This window comes from Cyprinodon variegatus, unplaced genomic scaffold (assembly GCF_000732505.1).
Source record: "Cyprinodon variegatus isolate N-32 unplaced genomic scaffold, C_variegatus-1.0 Scaffold221, whole genome shotgun sequence".
NCBI lineage: Eukaryota > Metazoa > Chordata > Actinopteri > Cyprinodontiformes > Cyprinodontidae > Cyprinodon > Cyprinodon variegatus.
The window spans coordinates 211,099-238,839 of NW_015150674.1; the positions used below are offsets into that span (position 1 = coordinate 211,099).

Sequence of the window (27,741 nt, forward strand, 5' to 3'; positions counted from 1 at the left end):
CACACACACACACACACACACACACACACACACACACACACACACACACACACACACACACACACACACACACACACACACACACACACACACACATACACACACACACACACACAAACACACACAAACACACACACACACACACACACATTTGCATGCACATCTACAGGTGATGCAAGATGCATGCTAACAAAAGCAAAAACAAACAGTTAAAACCCTTTCATTACTTCTACCAACAATTAAAGAATAAAACATGCATAAAAAAAAAAAAAAAAACAGAAACGGATGTATATAACACCTAAAGAGGCAAAGATCAGATGCATTTATCCACATGACTGAGTTTGGCAGAATCACATTAGCTCTGTCTGTAAAAGTGTCAGCAGGAAAACAATAGTGAAAATAGTTTTGAAATGTAAAAATGTGAAATGTTCTCACTTTTTACATCCATAAATAGTCTTTGATAAAGTATCACTTACATCATTTCACATATTTAGAACATTTACGGAAAACAACAAGGCAATGTTAGTACATGACTGCTGCTTACTCTGTGTTGGTTTCCACCTCACCTTTTAAAAAAACTGTAAGTTTAGATCAGTAAAACAATACTCCATGCAAACATATTTATAGCTTTCTAACTTCTTGGCACATGATATCACAGCCATCTTAATGCATTTGATTTGAAATTAAAGTAGAAAATCATTGAGTTTTAATACATGGTATTTAAAATGTTTTATGAAAAAATAAAGCTCCATTTAATCTCAGAGATTAAATAGAGAACATTAGAGAACAACCAGCACCACGACCAAGGAACTGAGTAGGCAGGTCTGGTATGAGATTTTGGAGAACTTTAAGGCAGAGTCAGGTTATGAAAGGATCCTCCAAGCTTTTTGTTCAGTTTGTCATTTGAAAATGGTTAGATTAAGGCACCAATGGCAGTTCAACTAAACCAACAAGTGATGCAATGACAGCACCACTAATACCTTAATATCTCCAGTGCTTTACATTTAAAGAAAAACAAAAGCTTTTTAATGTTTTTTTTTTTTTTTTTTTTTTTTTGTGGTTTGTAAAATTTTAAATTACCTTGCTCCCTTCAACATTGAAGATTTCATCAAATATATATCAAATTAAAATATATCATCATAGCAGCAGTACTTTGAATGTCAGTGATGTATCTAGTACAGTGCTGATTTTTGGAATTGAGGAAAAACTCAGTTTTCATACTTTATCTTGTTATAACAGCAATCCCACTTCAAGCTTACAATTTCTATGTAGTTTGTACCCCGGTAAATTACAAGTATTCTCTGTAAAGAAACCTCACCCATGTTGGTGCAGAGAGACTACTGCATGGCCTGCTGCCAAAGTGAGGAGACATGCAAACTAAGGTGAGTTTCACAGTATTGGTTCTGTTATGTTTTACTTTGCTCCATGTTTTCTAGTTTTATTCCTATTTTGTTGTACTTTCTGGATATATTTGAGTTCTCAGGTTTTTATTTGTTGCCCTCTTGTGTTGGTCTCCTTTTCCCTAGCTCCTTCCTTGACAGCTCTCTTCACACCTGCTCCCAATCAGCTCGTTAGTCCTCTCTTTGTTCAGTCTCCCATAAATACTCTCCTCGTGCAGTTCCTCAGTGCTGGTTCCTCGTCTTACATCGTCTCTCCTCGCCTTTTCCTGGCTCCACATGCTCTTTACCTTGATGTCTCCATGGTTCTGGTTTGTTTTACAGTTTAAGTTGGATTTTTTTTTGGATTACCTGTGTTTATTTAATTAAATCTACAAAAACTCACCTCTGCCTCCCATGCCTCTCAATTTGGGTCCAAAAACCACAACCAAAACTTGGTAGTGAGAACCAAACCACTCAACATATTTTCAAGTGCTGCTGAAGGCAGAAGAGTAAGAGGTGAGGACGAATCAGAGTAAGAGATTAGAAATGGCAGGGAATGAGAACCAGGAGGAGGAACGGACTGAGTTCTTGATGAGAACTAAAGGGAACCGAAAGGGGCAAATAATGAAATCATGTGGCTACTATAGTGAGTGTTAACTGATGCAGTGTTTAGAGGACCTCAGCGATGAATTTAAGACTACAAAAATAACACTTGGGGGGAAAAACTGGTTGTCATGGTAACCTGGGTGATCTCTATGTGAAATCTCCTTTTAAAAATTAGCTTTTTTGTAATCCCTTTCACTTTCCTCAGAGTGGTCAGCTGCTCCTGGCTGAGACCTCTGGAAAATTATCTTAGAAACTGTCTTCTCAAAAGATTAAAATGCACTAAATCCATGTGTGTTTGTTGTTTGTCAGACATCTGAAAATCCTTCATATGGTATGAGTATTTCATGATGCTTAAGTAAAGATCCTAGAATTTAACTAAAGATTTAGCAGGATTTAGCCCAAAATAATAAAAGTGTAAAATGGACAGACTGCCTACAGCTCACTGTGTTCCCTCTCTGAAAAAAAGATGACAGAATAACTGATATGTTATATTCCCACCTCTAACTGAATGAGCCAATGAATGAGCTGCCTGGCTTGGATTAAAATGATTCATTTTTGCTCTTATAATAAACATGAAACCATAAATTTACAAACAAAATGTTTATTCTTATAATAAATCTTACATATGAAAGGTGTTTAATATCAGCAAATCATGGTTGATAATTAAAGAAGCAATTTCCAACTATTATAAAAAAGGTATTTTAATGAGTTACACAAAGCAATGAGAATGTTACATTTAGATAATGTGTTAGAGCTAGGTCAAGCTTTAATGGGTGATATTTTTGCTTTCCCAACAGCAGCAAACTGAGGCCTAATTAGATCCTCACTGAGAAACACCATGTTTGACAGAGTTTGAAACACCACAGTGGTGTTAGTCAGCCAGGAAAGGAGAAATGAGGATGAATAATACTCTCAGCTCTTTTTATCCTGGCAAGAAGGGAGCAGAGTGAGGAAGCCAGGCTCTAATGGACCTTTAAATGAATCACAAGCTTTGTTGGCTAAGTATTGCTGAAATCAGCTAAATGTAGACGTAAGGCTGCTAGATGCTTATCATCATCCAATTTCTTTAGTTCATAACATAATAATGTATCGCCTTCAAATTTGTATAACATAAATGAAATAACACGGAGCTTTGATCAAAAATAAGATGTTAATTTTATTGTACATGAAAACGTCAATGTTTTATCAGCTTTTTTTTTTTTTTTTTTACATTTTTTGTACATTTCAAGTTTCTGTCCTCAAACTTTAAGTCATCGCCAGAGGATGAGTAGAGGAAAGATTAATCTCAATAGCCATGGCTTCAGTCTGACTATACTTTAAAAAGTCCTGATTAAGACTGTCTGAAATGGAAATGACATTTAGGACTGTCAGTTTAATTTGCATTTTAATTTAGATTATATGTTGGGCTTGTTTAGGTTTTAAGATAAAGAACCTTAAAGGATGGCTTTCTAAAGTTTTTTTTTTTTTTCTTTTTCTTAGAGATATGTGTAAATTTGCTCCCTATTGTCTAAAATAGGAATGCAGCATGTTGTGAAACCTCACGGCTCCAACTAACTGTTTTTGAGCAATGGAAAATAACAATACTGTTGTAATGTAGAGATGTTGTTTCTGCTTGTGTTATATTGCAGTTACAGTCAGAGTCAGTTAAAAGAAATGTTTTCTGTGATGCTGAGCTTGTGACATGTCAGGCATATTTCCATTTTAACACACTGGATTGCTCTTTATACTGCAAAAAAAAAAAAAATTAAAAAGGCTAGAATTGGCTAATTTTTCTTGAATTAAGCAGTTAAGTGAGACACTTTGCCACTGGAATTAGACTATTTACATTTAAAATAAGGAAAAAGCAATTGCAGCCTCTTATTTTAAGTGCATAATATCGAATAATATTATTTTAAGCGTAAAAATACTCATTCCATTGACAAATCATATTAATTACCCACTCAAATTAAGGGTAAATAGACTTAATTTAAGAGATTTTTACTCATTTTGTTTTTTGTGGTGCATCCTAATCCTTCTCTACACCACAAGAAGGTTAAACTTGATTTTACTTACATATTTTGGCAGATTAAGAATTTAGCAGTTGACATGTGTCAATGACATGAGATGTCTGCTTTAAAGACCCTCATTTCCACTTTATGTTGCAAGCTTTAGATGAAGTCTAGGAGCCAACCATAACATATTTTCCAGCACTCTAAATTGCCTCTTACTCCGGAAGGTCATTTCACCCAGCATCAGGCACCAATGCATGTTGTAGCAGGAACTGTTTGGACAATATTCCAATGGCTCTTGTTCTAGCAAAATATTACTCACTTTAACATCCAACCAACTGTTCAGCAAGACCTTTTTTCATTAACATACATCAAAAGTAATTCAAAAAATATGAATTCAAATTGAAGCAGGAGTTAAAATCGTGATTGGAGTAAGTTGTGCTCTTAAAGACCCCCTCCCGCTGTACTCAGACACTGAAGACAGCAGGTGTCCGACCACATTCAAAAGCTTAATGACACAAACATCCGGAGGGGAAGAAGAAACAGAATCTGACGAGCTCAAGTATATTTCATGTATTTAATTGCAATGTCTAAGAGAAAGGATGAATTAACAAGGTTGACTCAACTGTTTGCCTGGTTTCCAACTCGGCCTCATGGTGGTGGTGGGTGTCGAGCCAGAATGCAGCGCAGGTGAGAGGTAATGAGTTTGGTTTTAGATTAATCCGAAGTGAGGGACCACACAACCAGAACCCAGAGCCTTTGGTGAATCATTTCAGCTTTTATGTAGGGATTCCCTATCAGTTGACTTGAGAAATGGAGGTACACCCCTGGATCCATCCTGTTGGTTTCTGGTTGAGCTACCATGTCAATATCAACAATTCAGGTTCTCCTGACCTGTTCTATTGTGGTGATTCCAGTTGGGTCTCTCCTTTGATTTTTTTCTATTTTCTTTCTGCAGTCTCCTAAACATTACACCTCAATTTACCATTGGCTAAAACAGATATAGAAGAGCAATAAAGAAAGCTGTCAATCAGCTTAGATGATATTTTTTAAGTCATATGCTTATTTCTAAAACTGCACTAGGATGCAGTGAGTAAGGGAAGAAGGTCGATCTACAGAATCAATGTGAATCTTTGGGCAATATTCTGCTGGGAAATCTTTGGCTTAGATATTCCTGCTGATATCACTTTTACAAATAAAACTTAAGTATTACTGCAGTAAATTTACAACCTTTCATAGAAATTATATTCCCTGATAGCTGGAACTTCTTTCAGAACAGTAATATACTCTTTATATAACAGAGTATGTTATAGTCTGTGGAGCAGAATAGCAAATTGGACTTGTTAACTTGGCCAGATCCTAATCCAGTAGCACATCTATAGCAGGGGCAGGACACTTTTAGTGCCAAAAAGCCATTTTGCCTCATCTTCCACCAAAGAAAATAGTCTGGAGTCTCACTCTAACCATGAAAAAAATGACACAGCTTATCCACATTTTGAACAATTTTTAAAAGCCTACTTGGTGCCTCCCATAAATCCAGAGGAACTGTGCTACGTAGGCCTTTGTCCAAGAAACCAAACGAGTCTGCTGGCAACACTGAGATGCCAGAAACAGCTTCAGTGACCGCTGTGCTCCAGGCATCCATGAGTTAGAGATGTGTCTGGCAGCAGAACGGGAACCAGCACACTATCAGACAGAAAGTATTTTTTATTGCAATGAAGCCCTCTTTACAAAGTCTGATGGAAGTTTTAATACACTTAAAGATCTTTAGTAAAAGAGGCTGGTGAACTCCACCAGTCTTCTTCAGTGCTGCAGTGTCAAAATTTCAAAGAATGGAAATAGTTTTGATGACTCATTCAAAGAGATAACAGCATGAGCTACAAGGTGCTACTATAAAAATATGTTACAGAAGCAGGAACAAAAAAAAGTCTTCAAAAGCCACTAAAATATTTAGCTTAGAAAAATAAAAACACCTAAAGCATCGATTTTATTAAAATGGTCATAGCAGAACCTCCTCTGAGTTATTATATGTCATAACCTGCTTTTGATATTCTCGTTACTATTAATCAAGCAGCTTTATAAAGTCAGGCTGGACTTTATAACATATGGTGTACACTGATGTTTTATATTGTGCAGCCATGTTTTTGTACTTTGGGAGATAGCCGGGGTACTTTGAGAGAGAAGTAAGAACAATGACAATGTTCATGACTTCCTCTAACATTAAAAAACTCAGAAGCAATCAAATATTTAAATACCATTCAAATTAAAATTACCATTAAAATTAGTTTGCTAGTGGACAAATAGGGAAGAAGTATCATTCAAAATGGTAAAACTTTGACAAAGGCAAACATTTGGCAGAATTGAAAGAATGCTTACTTAAAGATCAAGTTTTTTTTTCCAAGAAAAATGCTCATTACAATAATTTTTAATGATTTTTTTGCAAGTTCTGTCAATAAATACTTAGGTGAAATAGCTAAACTGGAACTAAACATTTTAAAAAATCTTAAAGTTTTATTGATGTTTTCCCATCTTGTGCAGTTTATAGATTTGCTAATAATTGGCTGCAGCATTCGAAATTTTACAGTTTCAGGCCATTTCTCTTCGCATAACTTATTTGAAGTTGATTTAGCTTTATGTGTTTGTATCATATTATCCCTTTCAGTTATTTTTTTATTGATAGCATGATTGTAGGAGCGAGTGAGAAATTTACCATGTGTATTCCTAAGAGGACCAATTAGCTTTTTCTAATCAGGAATCACCAACTGTTCAGAACAGAAAGAGGTCAGAATCGAGCAGCTGCCACAAAATATGGAGCATTATGGTGCACAACCCATTAACAAATTATAGTAGAAAACATATTTTAGCTTTGTGAATGATATCGGTTGATTGTGTAAGCACACTGGGGATTATATTCTAGTTAATGGAACTATATGTTTTCTTTTCCTGGCTGTTAACTCAAGTTTTTAGAGCATTTTCCAGAAGATTTCAAGCTTAAAGTGTGAAGCAGATAGAAATGAAGCACTGCCACATAGCTGAGTCAATGTTTATGCTTGCACATCACTGCCTGCTGATCAGCAGAGTGTTTTAATGGCAGAAATGATGCAGAAAAAGTAAATGAATGCGTTTCCACTCAGGTTAAAACAGATGGTGGATCCGCAGCCAAGAGGCAGTTAGGAAACTCTCTTAGCTTTTTTGTTTTGTTTTTTTAGAAAAAATAAAACTTGCATTTTTTTAACATTAGCAACAAGCAAAACAAAGATTACTGTCCATATTTCTTCCCAAGTTTCGGAGGACAGATGGGGCATGGTTATCAGATTGGTGAAGCTGAAGAAGGATAATTCTTTCTCTGTCCTCTTTTGTCTTTACCTTCATCTTCCATATCTTATATAAGCCATGATTCCTGTAATTTGTAGCAATGTGAAAAAACATAATTTGTTTTAAAGTTGCAACCTGTGTCCCATCGCCCTCTACTGTCATTTTCTGGGAATGCATGGAAGATATAGTCATGAAGAGTTGAAAGTGACAGAGAGGCCACCATTATCTGAAATGTAAGTACCACAGGCCACATCAGTGGCTACTTTCCATAGCTGAAAAATTGACATTGTACACCGCAAGCGTTTAGTTAAGATAATAAATAGTTTGCCCTCTATGGTTTTGTCTTTGCCCTAGATGGGCTAATGACCTGTCCACCTTTTTCCCAATAAATGCTGGAGATTGGTCAGGATGAATGGAGGGATGGAATTATTAACTCCCTGAACATTACTGAAGGATCACTGGACAGGAATGAAGGTGGTGAAATAATGATTAGGGGGTATTTTTTAATCTAATCAGGCAACATAATCAAAAATAATCATAATGCTAAAAATACTAAAAGTTCTCAAAAACAACAGCATCACATTTTCATTAGAATAGCTTGTTCTTGGGGAAAATTCGATTGTTCAGCAATTCAGTGATCCAAAGCACATAAATTAGAGAAGAAATTGGTTGCTGTCAAAATTAACATTTTGGAGTTTCCCAAATAAACTCTGCCTTGAATCAATGCATAAATCAGATAATCAGTGGAGGGGGGAGAACAGTACTGTTATGACATACAGGACTTTCAGCTTCAATGTCATGGTTTGCGGTAGAAAAATCCCCAAGTGAAGAACAGGACTGTGGCATGGAAAAAAATGATTTCTTTAATAATACCGTAATAAAAAAGCAAATTTATAGTGGAATCGCAGTAGTAATAAGTCACGAAACATGGGTGGGCAAGAGGCAAAATTGTCATGGAAATGGAGAGAGTATGGAAGAGAGTCCAACAGAAAAATTCAACTGTGACACGGAGAGAGCTTGTAAGGGTTGTAGAATGACAAATAAACCAAAATATCAGTTCAGTAGAAGTCTGGAGCAGCTGGGGCAGAAAGAAGGCAGGGAAGCTGTTGAATTAATCTTAAAAAAAGAAGCTGATCTAAGACACTGTGGTTAAAGAAACAGAATGCAAATGTACAAAGAACAGAACACAAAAATAAAAGTCTAAGCATAAAGGAATAACAAGGCCAACTTAGCTAATACCAACATTAACATGGGAAAATGGCAGAACATGTTAGAATATGATAAACAAAAAGGAGTTCTGAAAACAACCCTCAAAAGAAACTCACAAAATGGGAAAACATGTCATTCAAAGACTTGGAAATGGTCATGGATAGAAGCAGAAACATGCAAACAGCTGATCAGTAATAAAGAGAAGCACTTAGTCTCAGTAATATCTAATCAAGCATTACTCATACGTTTATTAGAAGGGTAGAAATAACATTGGACATATCTTTTCTTTATTTAAATGTAAAGTAAATTATTTTCATTTGTAACAGTTATACACGTATTGACCAGTGCCGTGATAGCTGACCTAATTACTCACCTCTCTCACCTCTCTAACCCTACCCGGTTACCAATAACTATTCAATTTATCCACCTACTCCTGCTGCTTTATATTCGGCTCAGGCCAGCTATCCTGTTTTGACTCGGTGGAGGGATTTAATCTAAAGTTCTGATGTTTTCTTGGTGTCACGTCTTGTCCTGCCTCTCAACTACTGGGCTCACCTGTTTTCTATTTGAACGTTTTCTGCTTGAAGTCTTTGTGGACTCATGAAATGCTGAACCTACCTTAACGCTCTGTGGATTTCTGGAACCCTGGCTCTGTCTGTTCCTGGTTCTGATTGGAATCCCTGATCAGGTTTTGGACTCCTGGATCTCAGAACCGTCCTGTTCTGAACTGTTTGCCTGAACTGGCTCAGACTTCTGCATGTTTACTGAGTTTATTGCATCGGGGACATTCTGGCCGGCTCCGCATCTCGTTGGCAGTCGATCGCTTGGATCCTGCCTCACCCAAGAGGATAGACTGAACTGTTAAACTGGAGTGCCAGTGATGGGTGGTGCCCCGCCTCCCCCAGCAGTCGCTGCAGATCCGTAGATCCACAGCTCTGCTTTTTCTCTGTTTTGTTGATAACCTTTTTGAAACTTCCCACTGCCTGTCTAGCCTGAATACTGGGTCCTACATTCTGAATTCCTGACAGAATGATCTGGCCCCGGATAGCTGGGTTGAGCCGAATATTAAGCAGCAGGAGCCGGTGGATAAGATGAATGATAATTAGTGGCAGGGGAGGATTAGGCAAGTGAGTGAAGTGAGCAATTAGGTCAGCTATCAGGGCACCAATCATGACACACATATAACCTTATTTTATCTTTTGAGAAAACAACTCACTTCTGCTCACAACTTCTTGGATAATTGCAGATAATCTTGACTGTATTCACACCTAACTTAAACTATGTTTGTTTTGAAAAGCAATGAGTTTGTATCAACATTTGGAAAGCTTGTTCACATGGTTCACAGATGGATGAAGCTGATGTAAAAGTAAATGGATTAGATTTTTTCACACTTAAATAATACTTCTGAGATCAACGGATTTAGGCAGTTTTATTGTTAGATATATATACAAAATAAACGGCCGTATTATGACAGAGCATAGTAAAATTATTGAGATAGGTCCAGAATCCTAATTATTAAATTACAAACCTATTGATTTTATAATTAATCCGTCGCCTAATCAGTAACATTTCAACCCTGACTATTAATCTATGCTCATAAATCTCAAGTAAAAACCTTTAGAAGACCTTTTTTTGTTGAAACCATGATTTGCAGCTGTATATCAACTCAATCTGCGACACATTTGGGAAGCAAACGATACAATATCCTTTGAGGAACAACGTTTCACCTTGAAGGCATCAGCAGAACTGAAAAGTTTAAAGGAATCAGAGAGAGAAACAGTTAATATTAATTAACATGTTTTTTTTTTCCAATGCAACCATTTGTAAATCAGATCAAAGGCCTACCTTCCAGCGGTTACCACACTCATTGCATAGGACGAATGTTGTCATGGGCTCATCAGCGCTGCGAGTCTGAACCTGAAACATACACAGAGGAAGATCTGGTAAGAGGAGAGCAATGCTAAAAGAAGCAGCTTAGACTTAGAGCAACACTGCATAACTTTTGGCCAAAGTATTAGTTTAATTTGAGATACATTTAGTGACTCTTTAGGTCCATACGTTGATTTATATTAATGCTCCCTTTTCCATATGTAATTTAAAAGGGTTGGTCTACTCACTTAAGTCTCAGCTCCCTCTAAACACCTAAAAATCAAAGCTAATACAGATATAAACTTACCCGATCAGACATATTTTGGTTTTCTGATGCAGCAGTTAATCTAGAGGAGTGAATATGGCCTTGTCTTTACCAGTGACTTTACTTCTCAGTCATTTGGTCCAAAATGGTCTGCATTTTGATTCCGAAACATTGAATATGATGGTTTCACCTGCTGTGATTTAAGAATATTGCGCCATCGAGTTATGGCATTAAGCTCAAGAGACTCCATCTTTGAATGATTTGTAAAGATTTTAAAACACAGTTTAGTAAAACACTACTCATCAGTTACTGGAAACAGTTAAGAGCAGCACATGTTGGTACTTCCAGTTTTTAGGTTTAACCTCTTAATATCCACCTCATTTTGGAAAATTCTCACCTATTTTGCATTCCCAAATGGAAAAGACAATGACAGGAACTGTAAGCCCAAATTACATGTGTGATACATTATTTGAAAGCTAACACCTTCTAATTTCAGAATATATACATGAAAATTGGGTGAGTAAAACAAGACATGCTTGCTTGTTGTGGCTGGTTTGTCCTGGTACATTTTGACATGCTGCTATATCTATGTTAATTGTGCTTTGGTGCTCACTGTGTCCATGAAATGAACTAGGTGGATTAATTATGGAAAATCTAAGCTTTCCAACAATGTCTAACATGTTTATATTGGTGAACAATTTATCAGTGTAATGTTCATGCATTCTGAGTTATTATTTGGGTTTTGAGAGGTTAAGAGGAAATTGTCTTTTTTTCCTTCAGCAGAAGAAATAATGATTAAAAAACTTGAATTTTAACAATCCTGGGGGTATTTTTTGTCTGACATTAACATTCAAGTGCGACAAAGCAGAAAAATCTGTGGGGTGCTGTTCAGACCACTATTCCTCCTTCAGTAGAAGGACAGAAGACGAAACAACACCCACTCATCTTTAAGCTTGAAACTTTTAAATTCAGTTATCTTGCTTCAGTTTCCTTTGTGACGGCTGTTAGAGCAACTCCGTTTACCTGGTTGTAAGTGCAATTCTTCTTCTTGCACTTGCCGCACTGCAGCAGGTCTGTGGTGGTCCCACCCGTTTTGGCCATCTGGTGTTCCCTGATGGCCTCCTGGGTGAGGACGTTCCTCAGCTGTTTCAGCTCGTCACTGGCCATTTCCTTAACGCAATACGGATGACAGGAGAACGTTACAGAAGGAGGAACGGGAGGAAAATCAAAGCTGATGTAATGAAAGCTGATCACTTTGAAAAAGGTGAGTTACCTCCGCTGACATGCTGGCCATCCGGCTCAACTCAATGCTTCCTGCGAGGACGTTTCTACGAAGCCCTGGGTTCTTGGGGTCCTTCAGGTTGCTGATGCGGCTACGGACTCTGTTCTTGTATTTCATATCCGTGGCCCTGATCTCCTGGTAGATATGTGCATCTACACAGTCAAGGTCAAAAACTAATTTCTCCTTATTCATCTACCAAAGATTAGTCAAATAGTGAACTGCTGTCCTTAGTAAAGGATATGATCTTCAATCTCTGCTGCCATGCTGTCACAGTTTGCTCCAAAATCTTTGTAATCATCTGTGAAAAGCAGGATATATTAAACAGAGCAGTAAACGCCGCCCCCTCTAGTATTTGTCATCTATAATCAGTAAGCTTTCAGCCTCACTGTCTGTGCGCAGGGCAGCTGCCAGCATCTCAATGCACTTGTCTCTGACTGAGTCTCCAGTAGCAAGGTGAGGGGGAAGAGGACCTCCAGGAGAGTTAAAACTTGGAGACATCGGGCTGGTTGGGGTGGTGGGAGTCCTCGGTGCTTCAATTTTACCCTTCCTACATACAAAAAAAAATATGCTTCTGAACCAAAAAGCTACAGGAACAGCTTAAATATAATTTTTTGTCATTCAGAGCTTAAAAAGGACTTAAATATCATTATGTGTTTTGTAATTTTATATAATTTCGGTAAAGATACCTTTCAATGCTGTCAGTAGAGGATTTTCTCAGTGGTTGTCCAGGAGGCTTTGAACCCAAAGACTCTCTCCTAAACAACATAGTAAAAAAAAAGTTATGCTGATTTGCATCAAAAAAAGCATATAGAATGATTATTTATATCCTCTATTAACTAAACTGCATCATATTCTAATAAAGTTGTCTCAGTTTAAGGCCTCATTAGGCTGTTAAATTTTTTTTTTTTTTACTAATCTCCTCCCCAATCTTTAAATATATCTGATAATTATAGGATTCAGTTAAATTTAAAAATCCTTTAAGGATATCACGTAGACTGTATTACTACTGTTTAGAAACATCCTGGACATGTGACCGGCAAATAAATAGTAATCCTACGGCGTCAGGATTATGACAAAAGTGAACCATGAAAGTATATTATGTTCCACAGGCGCATTGTGGTCCCCTATTTTTATTCACCATGAGTGCATATAATGCTAAATGAGCATATTTTACACTACAAGCATGCATTGAACATCCCTACATGCACAATTCAGTGACTACAGGCGTAGCTGAGCTGTGTGAAGATGCCGCTCATTGCCGGTTACCGGCTTTACAATTACAAAAAGATTACATCTTAAAAACATAAGCAGCACAACTGCAGAAATATGCACTAAAGTAACACTTAAAAAGTAGGACGCTTTGGTTTAATGCAGCACTTAATGGGGGATGGTGACCTCTGGATAACTTAAAATATAATATTTAATACCTCTGATTTAACAGTAGCAGAAATTATAGTTCTAGCTACACAAAACTACACCAACAAAGCATAAATCATTCAGTCCATTTTCAGAGTTTTTTAGGGTGTCAGCTTCACACAACTAAACTGTGCTTGTGGTCAATGAAATGTGCACGTGGGACATTCAATGCACACGTGGAGGATAATCTACGGCCGTGATTCACTTTTGTCGTAACCCTGACGCCATACTATCAAACTCACATTATTGTGGGGAACATCATGTCTCTTTCATCAGGCAACTTTTATTCAACACATGCTTGTTCTTACTGGCTCAGATTACTACAACATCCCCACAATATTAATCCTGATGGCATAGATTACACATGGACCACAGTCCATGACAGTCTGAGAGTCAGTGAAGAAATATTCTAAGTTGATTGGTTAGAATTTCCTAAACCATTTTCTTTTTCTGTGAATAATTTTGAATTTCCTGATTTATGAATGGTTACAAATAAAATACAAATAAACCCCATTTGTCTCTCTTATATGTCAAACAGGGTTATATTTATAATCTCATTCTTTTAGAATAGGAAATTGGAAAGAAACTGCATTAGTATAGTATCATGTTCTTGGTTTAACAGTCTGCTATTTGCAGCAAAGCACTGATTTAACATTGAGTTAAGGATCCTTATGATGCCATCGATCACAGTAAATTATAAAAATATACTCTTAAAAAAATGGCCAATGAAAATATGTCAAAAATAATGTTAATTACCATTACAAATCATTCCAAGAGGATTTCATTCAATACTTTTTCACAGCACCACACAGTGTCAAAAAAATGTAAGAAAGATTTTACCTTTCAGCAGTTATCTTCTTAGCTGGTGGTGAGCTACTTCTCTTTGAATCAGTGGATTCACGCCTGTGGAACCACAAAATTAGAGCAAACCTGGGTTTCTCTTAATCGATTGTTTTAATGTAGTTTCTTTATTAAAGACAAATACGTCCAAATATGTTCCAGACCTGATATGTTTGAGCTCAGTGGAATGGCCTTTTGCAGGATGGCATGGTTTCAGGTCACTGGGATCCTTCCTGCCAGAAAACAAGAAATAAACCTGAGAAATTTGCACACTATTCTGTGAAAAGGAAAGCATTTTCATTGGTTCTGCAGAAATTTCTGCACACCTGTGTTTTTCTTTTTTGACTTCACTGGTAACCTTTTTGGAAGGAGGTGCTTTAGAATCAGAAGAATCTTTCCTGACAAGAAAATTCAAGATTTGGAACAATTCCAGTGGGGAAAAAAAAAGATAATATGGCTAGCTTTTGTTAAGCATATGTAGAAGTAGCAAACATTTTCATTTGCTTTGTCATGCATAGTTCATGATTGACCAACCTTTCTCTCTTGGCGTCATCTGAGAGTTTCTTAGATGTTTTGCCATCATCTGAATCTCTCCTGTTAAATTAGAATAGCTTTTAAGATTTCCATTAGCTAAAAATCACTACAGCCAAATTAATCCTGCACCTGAGTTTTAATCTATATTAAAACTTGAGAAAAAATAGCAGAGCAATTGGAATGACAAATGTTAACTCCAGAAAATGTGAACACATTTAACCACATATAGATTATTGGTAGTGTACTGTGACAGAATGCAGACCTGTCTTTCTTCAGACAATCAGCAGACTTTTTCTTTGGTTCTGTGGACGACTTTCTGCTGCTGCAAACAAGCGGAATCAATGCACTAACAGAAAAAAACACATTTTCCTCAGGGATTCTAGGGGGTGACAATATAAGCTGATATAGTTCAGACCTATCTCTTTCCTTGCTCCCATCCACAGAGGGGTGCTTTTGAGGAGGAGCGGGGGGGTGTAGATGGAGTGGGAGGGGAGGAAGGGGAGCATTGGGATCTGGAGGCTCTTTTCTAAATGAGACAAACATCTTTCAGCCAGCATGAATCACTTTAGAGGAAGGATGAGCGATACAGTGGCTTTCAAAATTACTCATCCCCTTGAAGGTTTTTCACAATTTCTCCACAGTACAACCATAATATTAAGGTTTTTATGCGTGGGTCAGTGAAAGGGACAAACATATCTGAGATTTGACCTTTCACCGACAAAAACTGCTTTTATTATTTAGCACCCATTCAAAATGAACTTCCTGGGTCAGATTTCTAGTATAACTGTATAATTTCCCACATGTAACCTCATCTGTTGTGCTAAAATAATTTTGGGGGGAATTAGGGGGACCTCGATTTTCTTAATTCTGGGAGATCGGTGATCGGTTGGTACTTATACTGTATGTGAAACCGCTTTCATGCACCGATCATATACATCTCCACAATCCATAAACTGTCAATGCTCTACTTGACTGATTTATTTTGAAAGCAGTTATTTCAGACATGTTTATTGTTTCACAGGTCATTATTGACGTCGTTCAGAAAGATCATTTTATAGAAGTAAAAGTGGTGAGGTTTGGGATGCTGGATTAGGAGACCTCTGATTGGTTTAGCAGTCCTTCATAACTGCTTCATCCCAGTAAGATATAAGAAGTTTGGATATCTTCGTAAATGTTATTTTAACCAAACCTTATATTTGTCTATTTTTAATAGGTGATCCTGTGTGCTCAGAATAGCTTTAAAAGCTTCCATTAAGATAATTTCCCATCCTTTCCAAACTGATCGTAATCCAAAGTGGGGGCCCAACTAGAAATCCGAAAGACTTGGAACAGAGCTGAAACCTTTTCAGTCTTAAAGGGACTTTAGTTCAAAACAGCTGCTGCTTTCATCAAGATTGTCCTGGAAGGAACTGAACAGTAGTCCCTATGGGTCCTTTAGATATTTCACAAGTAAGCTGTTCTCATCGGTGTTATGATGTTTCTAGTGCTGATGGGTGCAAATGGAGCCAAGATTTGGTAATCATCTCCCATTTTTTACTTCAGCTCCATCAGATAGAAGTTTCTAACCCAATTTTGATCAAAATTAAAGTATAAAATTTTTTTCTTTGGGCTTGATATCTGTGAAAATCAGCAATAAATAAATTGGAGTCTGTAATTGTAATGAGAAAATGTGAAAAAGTTCAAGGCACTGAAATGGAAAGTATCAGACACAGACAGGCATGCATAGCCCGACCTTGGAGGAGGAGGATGGAGGTGGAAGGGTAGAGGAGGTATTGGAGCATTTGGGTCTGGTGGAACCTTCCTGATGTGAGAATGAGCTTGTGTTTATTTATTTTTGTTTTTGGACAACCACATAAATTGTTCAAAACATGCATCAAAGCATGCCTGACCTCTCTTTCTTGACTTCCACTGCAGGTCGTTTTGGCGGCAGAGAGGCAGGTTGAGGGCCATGAGAGTGAGGTTGTCGAGAGGAAGAATCTTTACCCTCCTTCCTGACCGTAAATAACAATATCACAGATGTGAGCGGGTTCACAGCAGGTGTCGAAGCACTGTGGTGAAGCATGTCAACCCATCTCAGCATGCACCATGCACTGCATGAATCCTTATTTTCAAAGGGGCAGATATGACTACATGTGAGGAGCTAGTAGCCTGTTGGGCCATGCTGTTAGCAGGAGCAACATTACAGACAGGGGTCCTGACCTTTCTTTTCCCGAATCCAGAGACGGACGTTTGATGGGTAAAAGAGGTCGAGCAGGTCGAGGAGGAGAGGGGAAGCGAGTGGGATACAGTAGTGAGCTGTCCAGCACTCCTCTCCTGAAATAAATAGCTCAATCTAAGGTTTGTGGAACCTTAGAAATGTAAAATACTAGCATTTTGGCAACAAGCTCCTCACCGTTCAAAGATGAGTTTATTAGCTTCAGGTGGCTCGTCTCTATGAGGGGCACCAACAGGCCACTCTTGTCTGCCATCTTCCCTGTTTTTATCCTTCTTCCCTTCATCTGCACATTTTTTAAGCTCCTCGGGAGGTTTCTCTGTTTTTATTTGCTCAACATGCCACTTTTTTTTCAGCTCTTCCAATGATTTGTTTTTGCTGGGGTCAGACTTGTGTTTGTGACTCTGCAGGTCTTGTGAGTGCCTCTGTTTCTTATTATCCATTTCCACTTTGGGATTCTCTGCAGGCATTTGTTTCTCTGTTCTGATTTCTTGGAGGTGTTTCTCACTTTGGCGCTCCTTGGGGTGTTTTCCGTCCATCCTGGGATCATCTACGCATCTCTTTTTGTTTATGTGGTTTTCATTCTGGCTTTCTTTCTTGTTTTTGTCAGGGTCGGATTCATGTTTCAGTTTGGCCTCCAACCTCCTGTGGCTAAAGAAACAAATGTTTTACCTCTACTCTGAACCCAAAGGTGGAAATGTTCTTTAATCAAACAATACGTGGAATGGATGAAGACACACCAACTTAAGAGTGTCTAAAACGAAAAATATTTTACAGGAGAGGCTTCTGTGCTGTTATACATTGTATTGAAAAGGTATTCATTGCCTAAATAAATAAATCAGCATGCTGTGATGCTGACTTTTTGGGACATACCAACACAAACCAGCTCTGTAGAGGTAAAGGAAAACATTCATAATTCACTTGATATAATAAAATAAATAGAACCAATTGCATTGAAATACACCCTAAACTTGCACGTTTGTGATTTATTAAAAAAAAAGTATTAACATATTGACTCATGGAGGGAAAAAGCTAATTTATGCGCTGGGCAACCAAGTATTTATTCTTTTCCCTTCACAATTATGTGTTGCTGTTGGTCTATTATATAAATACATGTACAAAATTGTTGCTGCCATTCATTTTATGAAAAAAACACAATAAATAAAAGTAATGAATAAAAATTCTATGAAAATGAACACAGGAAGGTCATACATTGGTTTTAAGCCATACTTTAAAAGAATTATTAAAAACAAAAATATAATGGATAAAAATAATTGAAGTACCCCTAGTAAAGACTGAAAAATAATGTGACCAATGGGACGTGGTAAATCAAGGTCTGTCCACTAATTGGCATCACAGGGGTCTACAATCTTGTAATCAGTCAGTGTGGCTATGTACAGGGCTTGGTGACATAGTTTGTACCACATTTAATATGGACCAGAAGAAGCAAAGGAAAGCTTTGTCTCAGGAGATTAGAAAGAAAATAATAGACAAACATGTTAAAGGTAAAGGCTAGTGATGGTGAGATGAAGCCTCATGAAGCCAAATTGCTTCAACGATCCCCACAGTTCACAAGGCGTCATGTGAACATGTCACCACCTACTGGTGGAAAGCAGAACTACAGTTTGTGATTAAATCTGTGATTTTTTTGCAACTGTTTTTACTTTTTTCCCCCCCATTTTAAGTTCCTTTGAAATTGTTAATGGTTGGTGTGTATAATAAAATCTTTTGTAATTTTTAGGTGTAAAATTTCTTAAAACAATCATTTAAGGTGCACAATTTTTCTGCCATTTTAGTGAAATAAACTCAAGCAGACAGTGAAAGTGTTTGTGCAAATTGGGAAATGATGAGCAAAATGAAAGGTGTTAGTAATTTTTATTCAAACAATATCCACATGTTTTGGTTTTAATCAGGTTGGAAGTTGTGTTCAACCAATCTTTTGGCTAAACCGACCTAATTTACCCAATCTATATTTTTACTCGGGCAAAACAATGCAAATTAGTCTCATCAGCCAAAATAAATAAATTTAATCGCAACTTCCAAAAGTCAAAGACAGGTCTTGAACCATCAACCTCTAGAGTGAGAGTCTGAGTCTTACAATTGACGCCACCTATATAGATAACTATAGCATGGAGAAAATACTACTTAATAGCGACGTGTTAACACTGACTTTGTCCGGTGGCTTGCTCAGATTTTGATCATTACATTGTTTATTCTAACCAAAACAGTTTTAAGCAACTAGATTGGTTGTTTTTCCCAACCAATCTATTCTTAGAATCTATCCAAACTCTAACCAGCTGACAGCAACTCTCCTACAAATTCCCACATCTTAACTGAATCCTGAGGGTGTTTAAATGCCTGCCAAATTTCTTGCTCTTTCTGAACCACTTCGCAAAGCAGTCATGTGGTATCATGGTAGCGAGGCCTCGGATGTCATCAATTTTGGCCCCTACTCTAAATGAATCACGCCTCGAGGGTTTCCCCTCGCTTCGGGGAAACGCCCCCCTCAGTTACTCGACACACATCTCGAAGCCTCGGCTCATCTCATAACATCACTACTAAAGAGATTAAAGGTGAACTTCAAGCTTAAGGAACATCAGCATCGGATTGAACCATCTGTGATTGTTTGAGCCAAATTGGACGTAATGGGAGATGACCTAGGGGGACACCATTGTTGAAAATAAATCATAAAAAACTCATTGGAAATTGCCAAACTATATGTTGACAAGCCAAAAAGCTTTTGGGATAATGTCCTATGGACAGATCGGACTAATGTTTAAGTTTTTGCCAAGGCACATCAGCTCTATGTTCACAGAGGGATAAAATGAAGAAAAGAAAGCTGGGATTCTAGCAAGAAATGTGCTGCTCAGTGTGGGAAAGCTTGGTCTCAGTCGCAATTCATGTGTTCTTTAACAGGATAATCGAAAACACACAGCCAGGAGGGGCTAAAAGGAAAACATTTGACTATTCTGCAGTGGCCTTCTACTAAATCCTACTGAGCATCTTTGGAAGGAGCTGAAACATGGCATCTGGGAAAGGGACCCTTCAAACTGGAAACAACTGGAGCAGTTTGCTAATGAGGAGTGAAAATACCTGCTGAGAGGAGCAGAAGTCGTATTGACAGTTACAGGAACTGTTTGATTGCAGCAATTGACTAAACTGACTAACATTTGCAACAAAATATATAGTTAAAGGTACCATAATTTTTGTCCAGGCTTCTTTTATGAGATCATTTCTTAAAATCATTCTGCTGAAGCTTGGCTAAAAAGCAATGTCTGGCTTTCATTTTTTAATTTTCACATAGTTTTTATGTGTTATTACTTTTATAAGTTATTTCTGTGACCACTGTGAATTTTCTTATCATTAAACAAAGGACTACCAACAATTGTGTTCGTGTGTAAAACCATAATGCAATATATCCATAAGTCAATATTCAGAGCATGTGTGAGATTTCTACTGAATCTAAATATGGTTTCCTAGCAGGTCACCACTTCCACTATAACATGGATACTAACAGCCCGGGTCCTTCAAGGCTGGTAACTAAAACGAGAAGAAAAACACTGCAGTTTTTTTTAGCAGCTTTTCGGGTTTCACTCTGTCCTTTTTTTTTTCTTTCACACGGCCCTCTTATCTATAGATCCCAAGGTTTTTTATGGCTGATCTCACAGCTGTGGAGAATTTTCCCCAAGGGATCAAAGGTATGGAGAATATAAAGGTGAACATGAGAAAGGAAGAAATAAAAGAAGAATATGTTCCCACAATTAAGATTGTTTTTCGTCCTTTTTGCCCCTTGTGTCAAGTTACCTTCCACAAAGTAATAGTGTTTCCTCTTTGTATTACCTTTGAAATCAAACTGTTTTAAGCTTGATTTCAAAAACCTTCTCAACAGTGGGTTGAATATCTGAAATATGTACTAAGGTTAAATAATACAATAAAGCAGTGCAAACCCAAATAAACTGTGAAAAGGGAATAGATAGGGTAGACATTTCCCTTGTCCTCTAGCTCAGTATTTACATATAAAACAAAATAAGAAAAAAAGAGGTACAAACCACAATCAACTAACATCTAAAGCTTTATAACAGCAAAACTATCAAATCTCATTCACCATAAAGGATAAATAAGAAATGATAAGTTGTAATAATCATGTATTTCAAATAATATTTTAATACTGCCTTCTTTTTTCCATTCTTTATACAGCAAAAGTCTTTTTTACATACATACATACATATACATATACACACATATATACACACATATATATATATATATATATATATATATATATATATATATATATAGGCGATGAAAAGTACAATGTATTTGCTTCACAGCCTGAAATCTCAAATCCAAAGATGTATATAATCAATTTTTAATTGCTTTGTAAAGGAGCACAGTACTGTTGTATGTGAATAATAAGGTTCAGGTGACTAGCAGAGTAAGTAATTACAGTAACATAAACACACATGTCCCTCATAGGTTCAATTATAGGCTTAATGATCAATATTGATGATGAGGACGTTTCTGATGACATTCTGACGAGGGCCGATAAAATAACGAATAAAGAATAAAAGTTACTACAGTATATCCCATAGGGATCTGCAAAGGCAACACCAGTGTTCATCGTGTGAAGGTTTAGCATAACGCAGCAGCCAACACTCTTTAACAAAAGGATAGAGATCATATGTTCTCTCTGGTTGTTGTTTCCAACGGCTCATCCTTGTGCCAGAATTCAGCACTACAGACCTCTGCTTGTGGTTCTAAGCTTTTTTTCTGATTTTGTGAAGAACAATACTAAAAGGTCTGCTTTGCCAGACTGCATAGCACATCCTTTCAACCAAACATGAAATAACAAGTGCGAGTTTAATAAGAAATAAAAATAAAATAAATACTCCTTGGCAGCCAAACCTACTGAGCTGAGTCTAAAGCAATTTTGTTTAGCCACATGGCGGTTAGTGACGGAGTGCTCGGATATGTGAAGTCACAGGAACTATGTGTCGTAATTCAAAAGAGAAGAGTTTACTTTTTTTATGCAGAGAGTTACTATATTTAGTCAATATCAAACTCACTAATTGTCTCTATAACCTGTTTTTTTATTGAAACAGACCAAACACTGGGATCTGATAGAAGCAGACCTCAACCTCTGAATGCATTTCCTCTGCTTTAGGTGTCATGTCAGTACGTTGCAGCTTGTGTTTCCAAACAGCATCAGACTGACCTGCTCTGTGTCTCTGAGGATGAGCTGTTTGCAGCTGCTGCTGCAGGCTTCCCTGAGTCCAAACCGTTCTTCATGTCAGCACTTTTCTCTGCGTGAGAATTCCCTGAGTCTGGCAGACAAAACAGCAGATTGTTTAGTCTCAGGATTGGATTGTATATCAAATCAAAACACCTTCCAATAGGTACCCTCTTTTTTTGTGAGCTTTTTTTGTGATTTTGGGCTGAAAGTTAAACTAAGATATTCTACAGTCTTTAGATATGTTGCAATTCTGTTTTAAATACAATAGCTTACAGCGAACAGAACAAATATTCTGATCATTTGAAAGCAACAATCCTGCTGTAGCCACACATCATAACTTAGGCTGAATCAAAAACAAAATACCATGGAGGATGGCAATGCAATATTTACTTTTTAGGAAATTTATGATTGTTCAAAATCACCACAGAGAGACCAGCACATGGCTCACAACTATAGAAGTCTTCATATTGAACCTCTTGTTAGAACCTCTACTAAAAACTGGACTGTTGCTCAGTGGTTCAGAGTTCTATTTCAAGATAAAATAACATTTGTTATTTGATATGGAAGTCAAGCCCTAGAATCAAGACTGGAGAGGCTTTATCGAGACACAGTGGATTTAGCACCTGCCTATACTAAAAAAAGTACCAATACCTTCTTTAAACAGCATGTGCTTCATTGACCAGCAAACTCGACCTGACCTCAGGCCAATGTGGAGTTTTTGTCATAAGAAATATGGGAAGCATCAGGGCCAACAGTGCTGAAGGCTGCTGTAAAAGTAACCTGGGATGCATCAAACCTTAGGGGGCCTTGGGCTGATGGCCTCCAAGCCACATATTGCACAGAAGAAGTAAGGTCTTGATTTTCTGGCAAACTGGGTTTTCACTAGCTGTAAGTTTTAACAACTAACATTAATAGAAATTCCCACTTGAGATTTAAGAATCTTTTTTGGTCTGTTTCTATGTAATAAATGAGTTGAGTTACTTGGAGTTAGTTACTACTAACCTAGATGTATTATTGTTAATTTGATCTGCATGTTAAGGATTTAATAAGTCAGGGATAGTGTCTCACCCAGAAGTCTCTTCCATTCTTTAATGAGGACCTTTGCCAACGAGACAACGTCTTCGTCCCTGCAGTGCTTCCTGATGCTGTTCACAGACATGCCAATTCTTGTTTCCTGCAACAACAAGCAGGAAAAAAAAAATCAGGGTATGATGGACTTCCGTAAGCCTCCATGTTGTTGCAAACTTCAGAATGGAAAAGAGTAACGAAAATGAACTCTGCAGCTTACTTGGAGAAGTTTGAGAGTCATGTTGAAACCTTTAAGCTCTTTCAGCAGGTCAACAGCACCCTCCTGTACTCACAGCAGACATTAAAGTTACTTCTTGTAGAATGCATTGTCACTATATCTGAGTAAACACATATGGATGTCAGTCGAAGAGAAACTGGTTGGTGGATAAAACACTTTCACTTCTGCAATGTTTGCACCAACATTATAAACAGATAAAAATGTAGCATTATAACTTTATAATAGAGAAAACCTGAATTGCCCTGAGATTGGTAAATGTTCCTGCAGGTTTAAGTGCGCCAAGAAACTTTATCTTATTTGCAGAAGACACAGCACTGCAGGGTTGCAGGGGGAAAACAGGCCGCGCTGTTTACTTTCTGTTGCACGAATGACTTTAGGCTTAAGACGATCAGGCTATGGTTTTCAAGAAAAGCGTTTAAGACAAACTAACCAAGTAAGATCCGTGCAATGTTCTATACTAAAAGAGGGGGCTGCTAAAACATTTGCAAACCCATGCCAAACACCTGTCGATCGTTTATTACTGCAGACAAGTTCATATTACACTCATGCAGAGTCTCCACTCTCATCGAGTCAGATTAAAACCAAGCTTCTCCAAGGTGTAAACTTTGTGTTTTAACAGGCTCCTTCGCAGGCCTACGCTGCAGCACGAGGGGACGACGCGCCACCCGCGGGTGTCAAAATACAGCCTCACCGTGTTATTTCTAGACACCATCTTGTCTAGCTTCTTAGCGATCCGGATCAAGTCCTCTTCCCGTGTCATCGTTGAAGTGATATTTCCCCCAATAATCTTAGCAGTGACACCGTTAACAGCGCCGGTCGGAAAAGTAAAAGTTTGCGACAAAGTTGTGCTGCGCCGCAGGCTGGACTTTACGCACGGCGCGCTCCATTCAGTCCAGAGGCGTGTCCTGCGCCAGCTGACCAGCGCCACAACAAGCGGCCTAAATATAGACGCTGTAGAGACATTAGCAGCAGCGACACAATCTTCAAGGTGATTCCTTCAGAGCAAAGTTGATTTTCTTTGATTCGCCACTCTAAAAAAAACCCAGAATTAAAACAGGAAATGAAATGATTCCTCTTATTTTTTTAAGTCTCTGAATTTTAAATATTTATAGGACCTTTCAGGTGCCCCGCACACTTACAAGGTCAGTGTGTAATGATTAATCTCTCCAAACTGAGGACCATCCTGGCTGTGGAGTCACACATTATTTGCACATCTGTGCTGCTGCTGCTGTGCCAAAGATAAATCCGACATACAAATAAACCTTAATATTTTTTTTTTCCTAGACGTATTTTCTGTTATTTTTCAAAAGATCATTTTAAATTTATAGCAATTGGAATACATCTAAAACCCTCGAATTAATACAATCAAATCTTTCCATTAACATTTGACCACCAGAGGGTGCTCTAATTTAAGGCCTTATTTTTAGAAACAGACTTTTTACTATTTCCCTGCCTGCTTCGACCAGCAGGGGGCAGCATAGGACAAACAAGAGAGGCAGAGAACATCCTGCTCATTCACTTTCCTTTATATATTTTACGTTTTATAAGTTTTAATAGTGCTTTTCACAAATACACTATACTATATGTCTGTACATTCTAATGGAAAGTTAACAGTTTTGATGTATACTATGTGTTAGACTTAAAAATTATCTACTTAAATATTTGAAACAGATATTCCTGATCACTAGGCAAGCTTTATTACTTATTTTCATATTGCATTTATAAATAACAGAACACCTCTATTTAACTGAAAGTGATTATTTTTACTGAATTCCATTTGCAACAGCAGCTTTTGCCTTTTTATTAAAGTTTCTCCAGTTTATGTATATCTGCAAATTCTATGGGTCACTTTAAAATAGTTGATGCACTGAGTCATTTTGAGAGTTCATATTATTAGATGCTTTTACAGTGGCCAATAAGAGAGTTGTTTATTCCCCAGAGTGATACTTTAGTTGCATTTGTAAAATGCGGTTTTCTCATTTTGTAAAGAATCCACATAACAAAATAATAGAGTAAAAGTTGTAGGAGGAGACATTTAAAGGGAACATTTGCTTGCTTACTGTGTGTGAACAAAGTAATTAGCCATGATTTCTTACAGATCAGTTTCAGAAATGGACAGCTAAGGTAAAAACAAGACAAACAAAAAATAATGAGATTTGGGAATTTCTCTTTGCCATACCACCTGGAAAGAACTAATGACACATAAATCCTCCCCCATATTTGCCTGCGTTGTCTCAGAAGAAGTAAGAAGTATTAGTTTAAAGAAAATCCCACAGCTCTACCTGCTGCCTTCTGTGACAGAGGGCTGTATGCCATTACCAATGTCACACTTAATTAGCTTGGATTAAGGAAATAATGGTGTAGGAGGATATTTAGTATAGTTTCTGCAACTTAAGATGTCCAAGTAACGAGTGAGACTGCAGCTCGAGCTGAAATATTACCAGGAAACATTGCGTGAACTTCAGAAAAGAAGCTTCTGGCCAAATAAACCGTTTCTGTGGACATTTTCAAGCCCCAGTGAGTTTCACATTAAACATTACTTCTGGTTTCATCTTCCAGAGATTTGCTTTCAGATCAATCAGATCAAGATGCGTCATTTCAGGAGGTTTTATATTCCACTCCGAGCTGCACAAAACTATCTTACAGATAACCCCCGACTTTCAAAATACAGTAAAAGACTTTATCACTCAAAGGACTTTGTTCTGTTTTTGTGGTTGTTGCTTTGAGCAGCCAGTTCCCTGAAGTGCTCATGATTCCAAATTGCTTCAGTTAATGAATTATTTCAGAGACACACAGCCTTTTGAATTTAATAGATGGACCATAGAAATCGGCTCTAATATCTGTTACATACAGTAATCACTTTAGAGGAATCCAATATTCAATTCAAAAGAAATTAATTTTCAGAGGAATTAGGAGATCAGAAACCATATTAAATGTACCAGTAGATAAGCTGTTGAATAATTCTTTCATGTCTGATCCTTCACCATCTGCTTTCACTGATAATTTATAAGACACCCTAAAGTCCATTTTACTGTCCAACAGAATTTGAGCCAAAGATCTGGAATTAATATGGAAAGAATTAAAAAAACTGAAAATGTGTTACTATTCCTGCAGAAATGCTTTGGATAGACTCCTCTTTAAACCTAAAGGGTTAACTCTAAGTGCTAAACCATTCAGTCAAAAAATCTTTAAATTTGAAGCCTAGCTCAGAGCAAACTATTACACTGTTGTCTGCAGCACAGGGATTTGAAGATAACTGTGTTAATGACTGCAGGTGAAAGTACAGACAAAGAGCTTGTCTTGAGCAAAGCGTATTATCTCTTTACACTGCTCTTACACAACAGGTTGAGAGCCATCCATCCCTCTGCCTGTCTGGGAGACAACTGTGCCAGCCAGCTCTGGAAGTGGGGCGGATCATCATGAGGTAAGAGAGGAAGCAGGTTAAGAGGAAGAACCAGAGATCAAGATCAACCTGTGACATCCTATAATAAACCAAACCTGAATGCACCAAAGGAGGTGATCCTTCTGTGACCCTCTGACCTGTTTATTAAATTAAAAAATAACCAGATTTTATATAATTCCCTGATGGTATTATAACTCACATTATTGAAATTATGTGATTATTAAGAAACATGTATTTCGTATCCATCCAAAAAGAAGTGCAGTGAGATAGAAAGTTTTCTTTAAAAAAGATTTTTATCCACTCGGGTACAATAATAAGATTATGCAGGTGTTAATCTAAAGAATATTTCCACTTTCCAGCTTAAGTTGTTGATTATTGCTAGAAGTATTGTATTAAATTAGTTTCAAAACCAAAAAGTTACTGCAATGAACCAAAACAACTTTAGGCTTAAGGAAAGATGTTAGCTGATATAATTAAAGTTAATGACATCAAGCAGCCAGGTTTTGCAATTTATATATTTTTCTTTCAGGTAAGCTTCCATTAATTTTGAATATCTATTGACAATGTGGAACAACTGGGATTTCTCCTACATGGAAGGTAAATCAGGTGCTGAAAATCAATTTTGAGGTTTTCTTCACGATTTAAAGCTCATAACCCTATAGAATTTCATAGATTCCAAAACACACCCACTTAAAAGTAAATGTGAAAGTTTTCAGTGATTACAAATGAAAGCTGTGTCCTGTCTCCTTTGAGCAGTGTAGAATCCCGACAATTGCGACTAAAAAGACGCTCCTGTAGTCAAAGGGTTATCATTAGGACTTATGGACAGAGCTGAACACGTAGGGATGGAGACAGTTGTCAGGACGCATGCATTTTTACAGCCA

General features: G+C 37.4%; 1 protein-coding gene across 4 annotated transcripts; it reads right to left on the minus strand.

Annotated features, from left to right (window-relative positions):
- Positions 1 to 8,190: 8,190 nt before the first annotated feature.
- On the minus strand, positions 8,191 to 24,434 carry LOC107088550 (pollen-specific leucine-rich repeat extensin-like protein 2). Of its 4 annotated transcripts, none has more exons than XM_015380804.1 (21): positions 24,146 to 24,433; positions 23,437 to 23,499; positions 23,217 to 23,322; positions 22,131 to 22,239; positions 17,096 to 17,566; positions 16,903 to 17,016; positions 16,593 to 16,694; positions 16,436 to 16,504; positions 15,119 to 15,229; positions 14,966 to 15,022; positions 14,704 to 14,763; positions 14,496 to 14,567; positions 14,334 to 14,402; positions 14,170 to 14,232; positions 12,600 to 12,668; positions 12,300 to 12,460; positions 12,155 to 12,211; positions 11,905 to 12,059; positions 11,655 to 11,801; positions 10,343 to 10,414; positions 8,191 to 10,243 (listed from the first exon to the last, which is right to left on the minus strand). In XM_015380804.1, the coding sequence occupies exons 1-21, from the start codon at positions 24,212 to 24,214 to the stop codon at positions 10,235 to 10,237; spliced, it is 2,205 nt and encodes a 734-aa protein (XP_015236290.1). In that variant the 5' UTR covers positions 24,215 to 24,433; the 3' UTR covers positions 8,191 to 10,234. The 4 variants fall into 4 exon arrangements, with proteins under 4 accessions (XP_015236290.1, XP_015236289.1, XP_015236288.1 ...); XM_015380803.1 differs by having other exon boundaries at positions 14,966 to 15,025; XM_015380802.1 differs by having other exon boundaries at positions 14,966 to 15,049.
- Between the last annotated feature and the right edge of the window lie 3,307 nt (positions 24,435 to 27,741).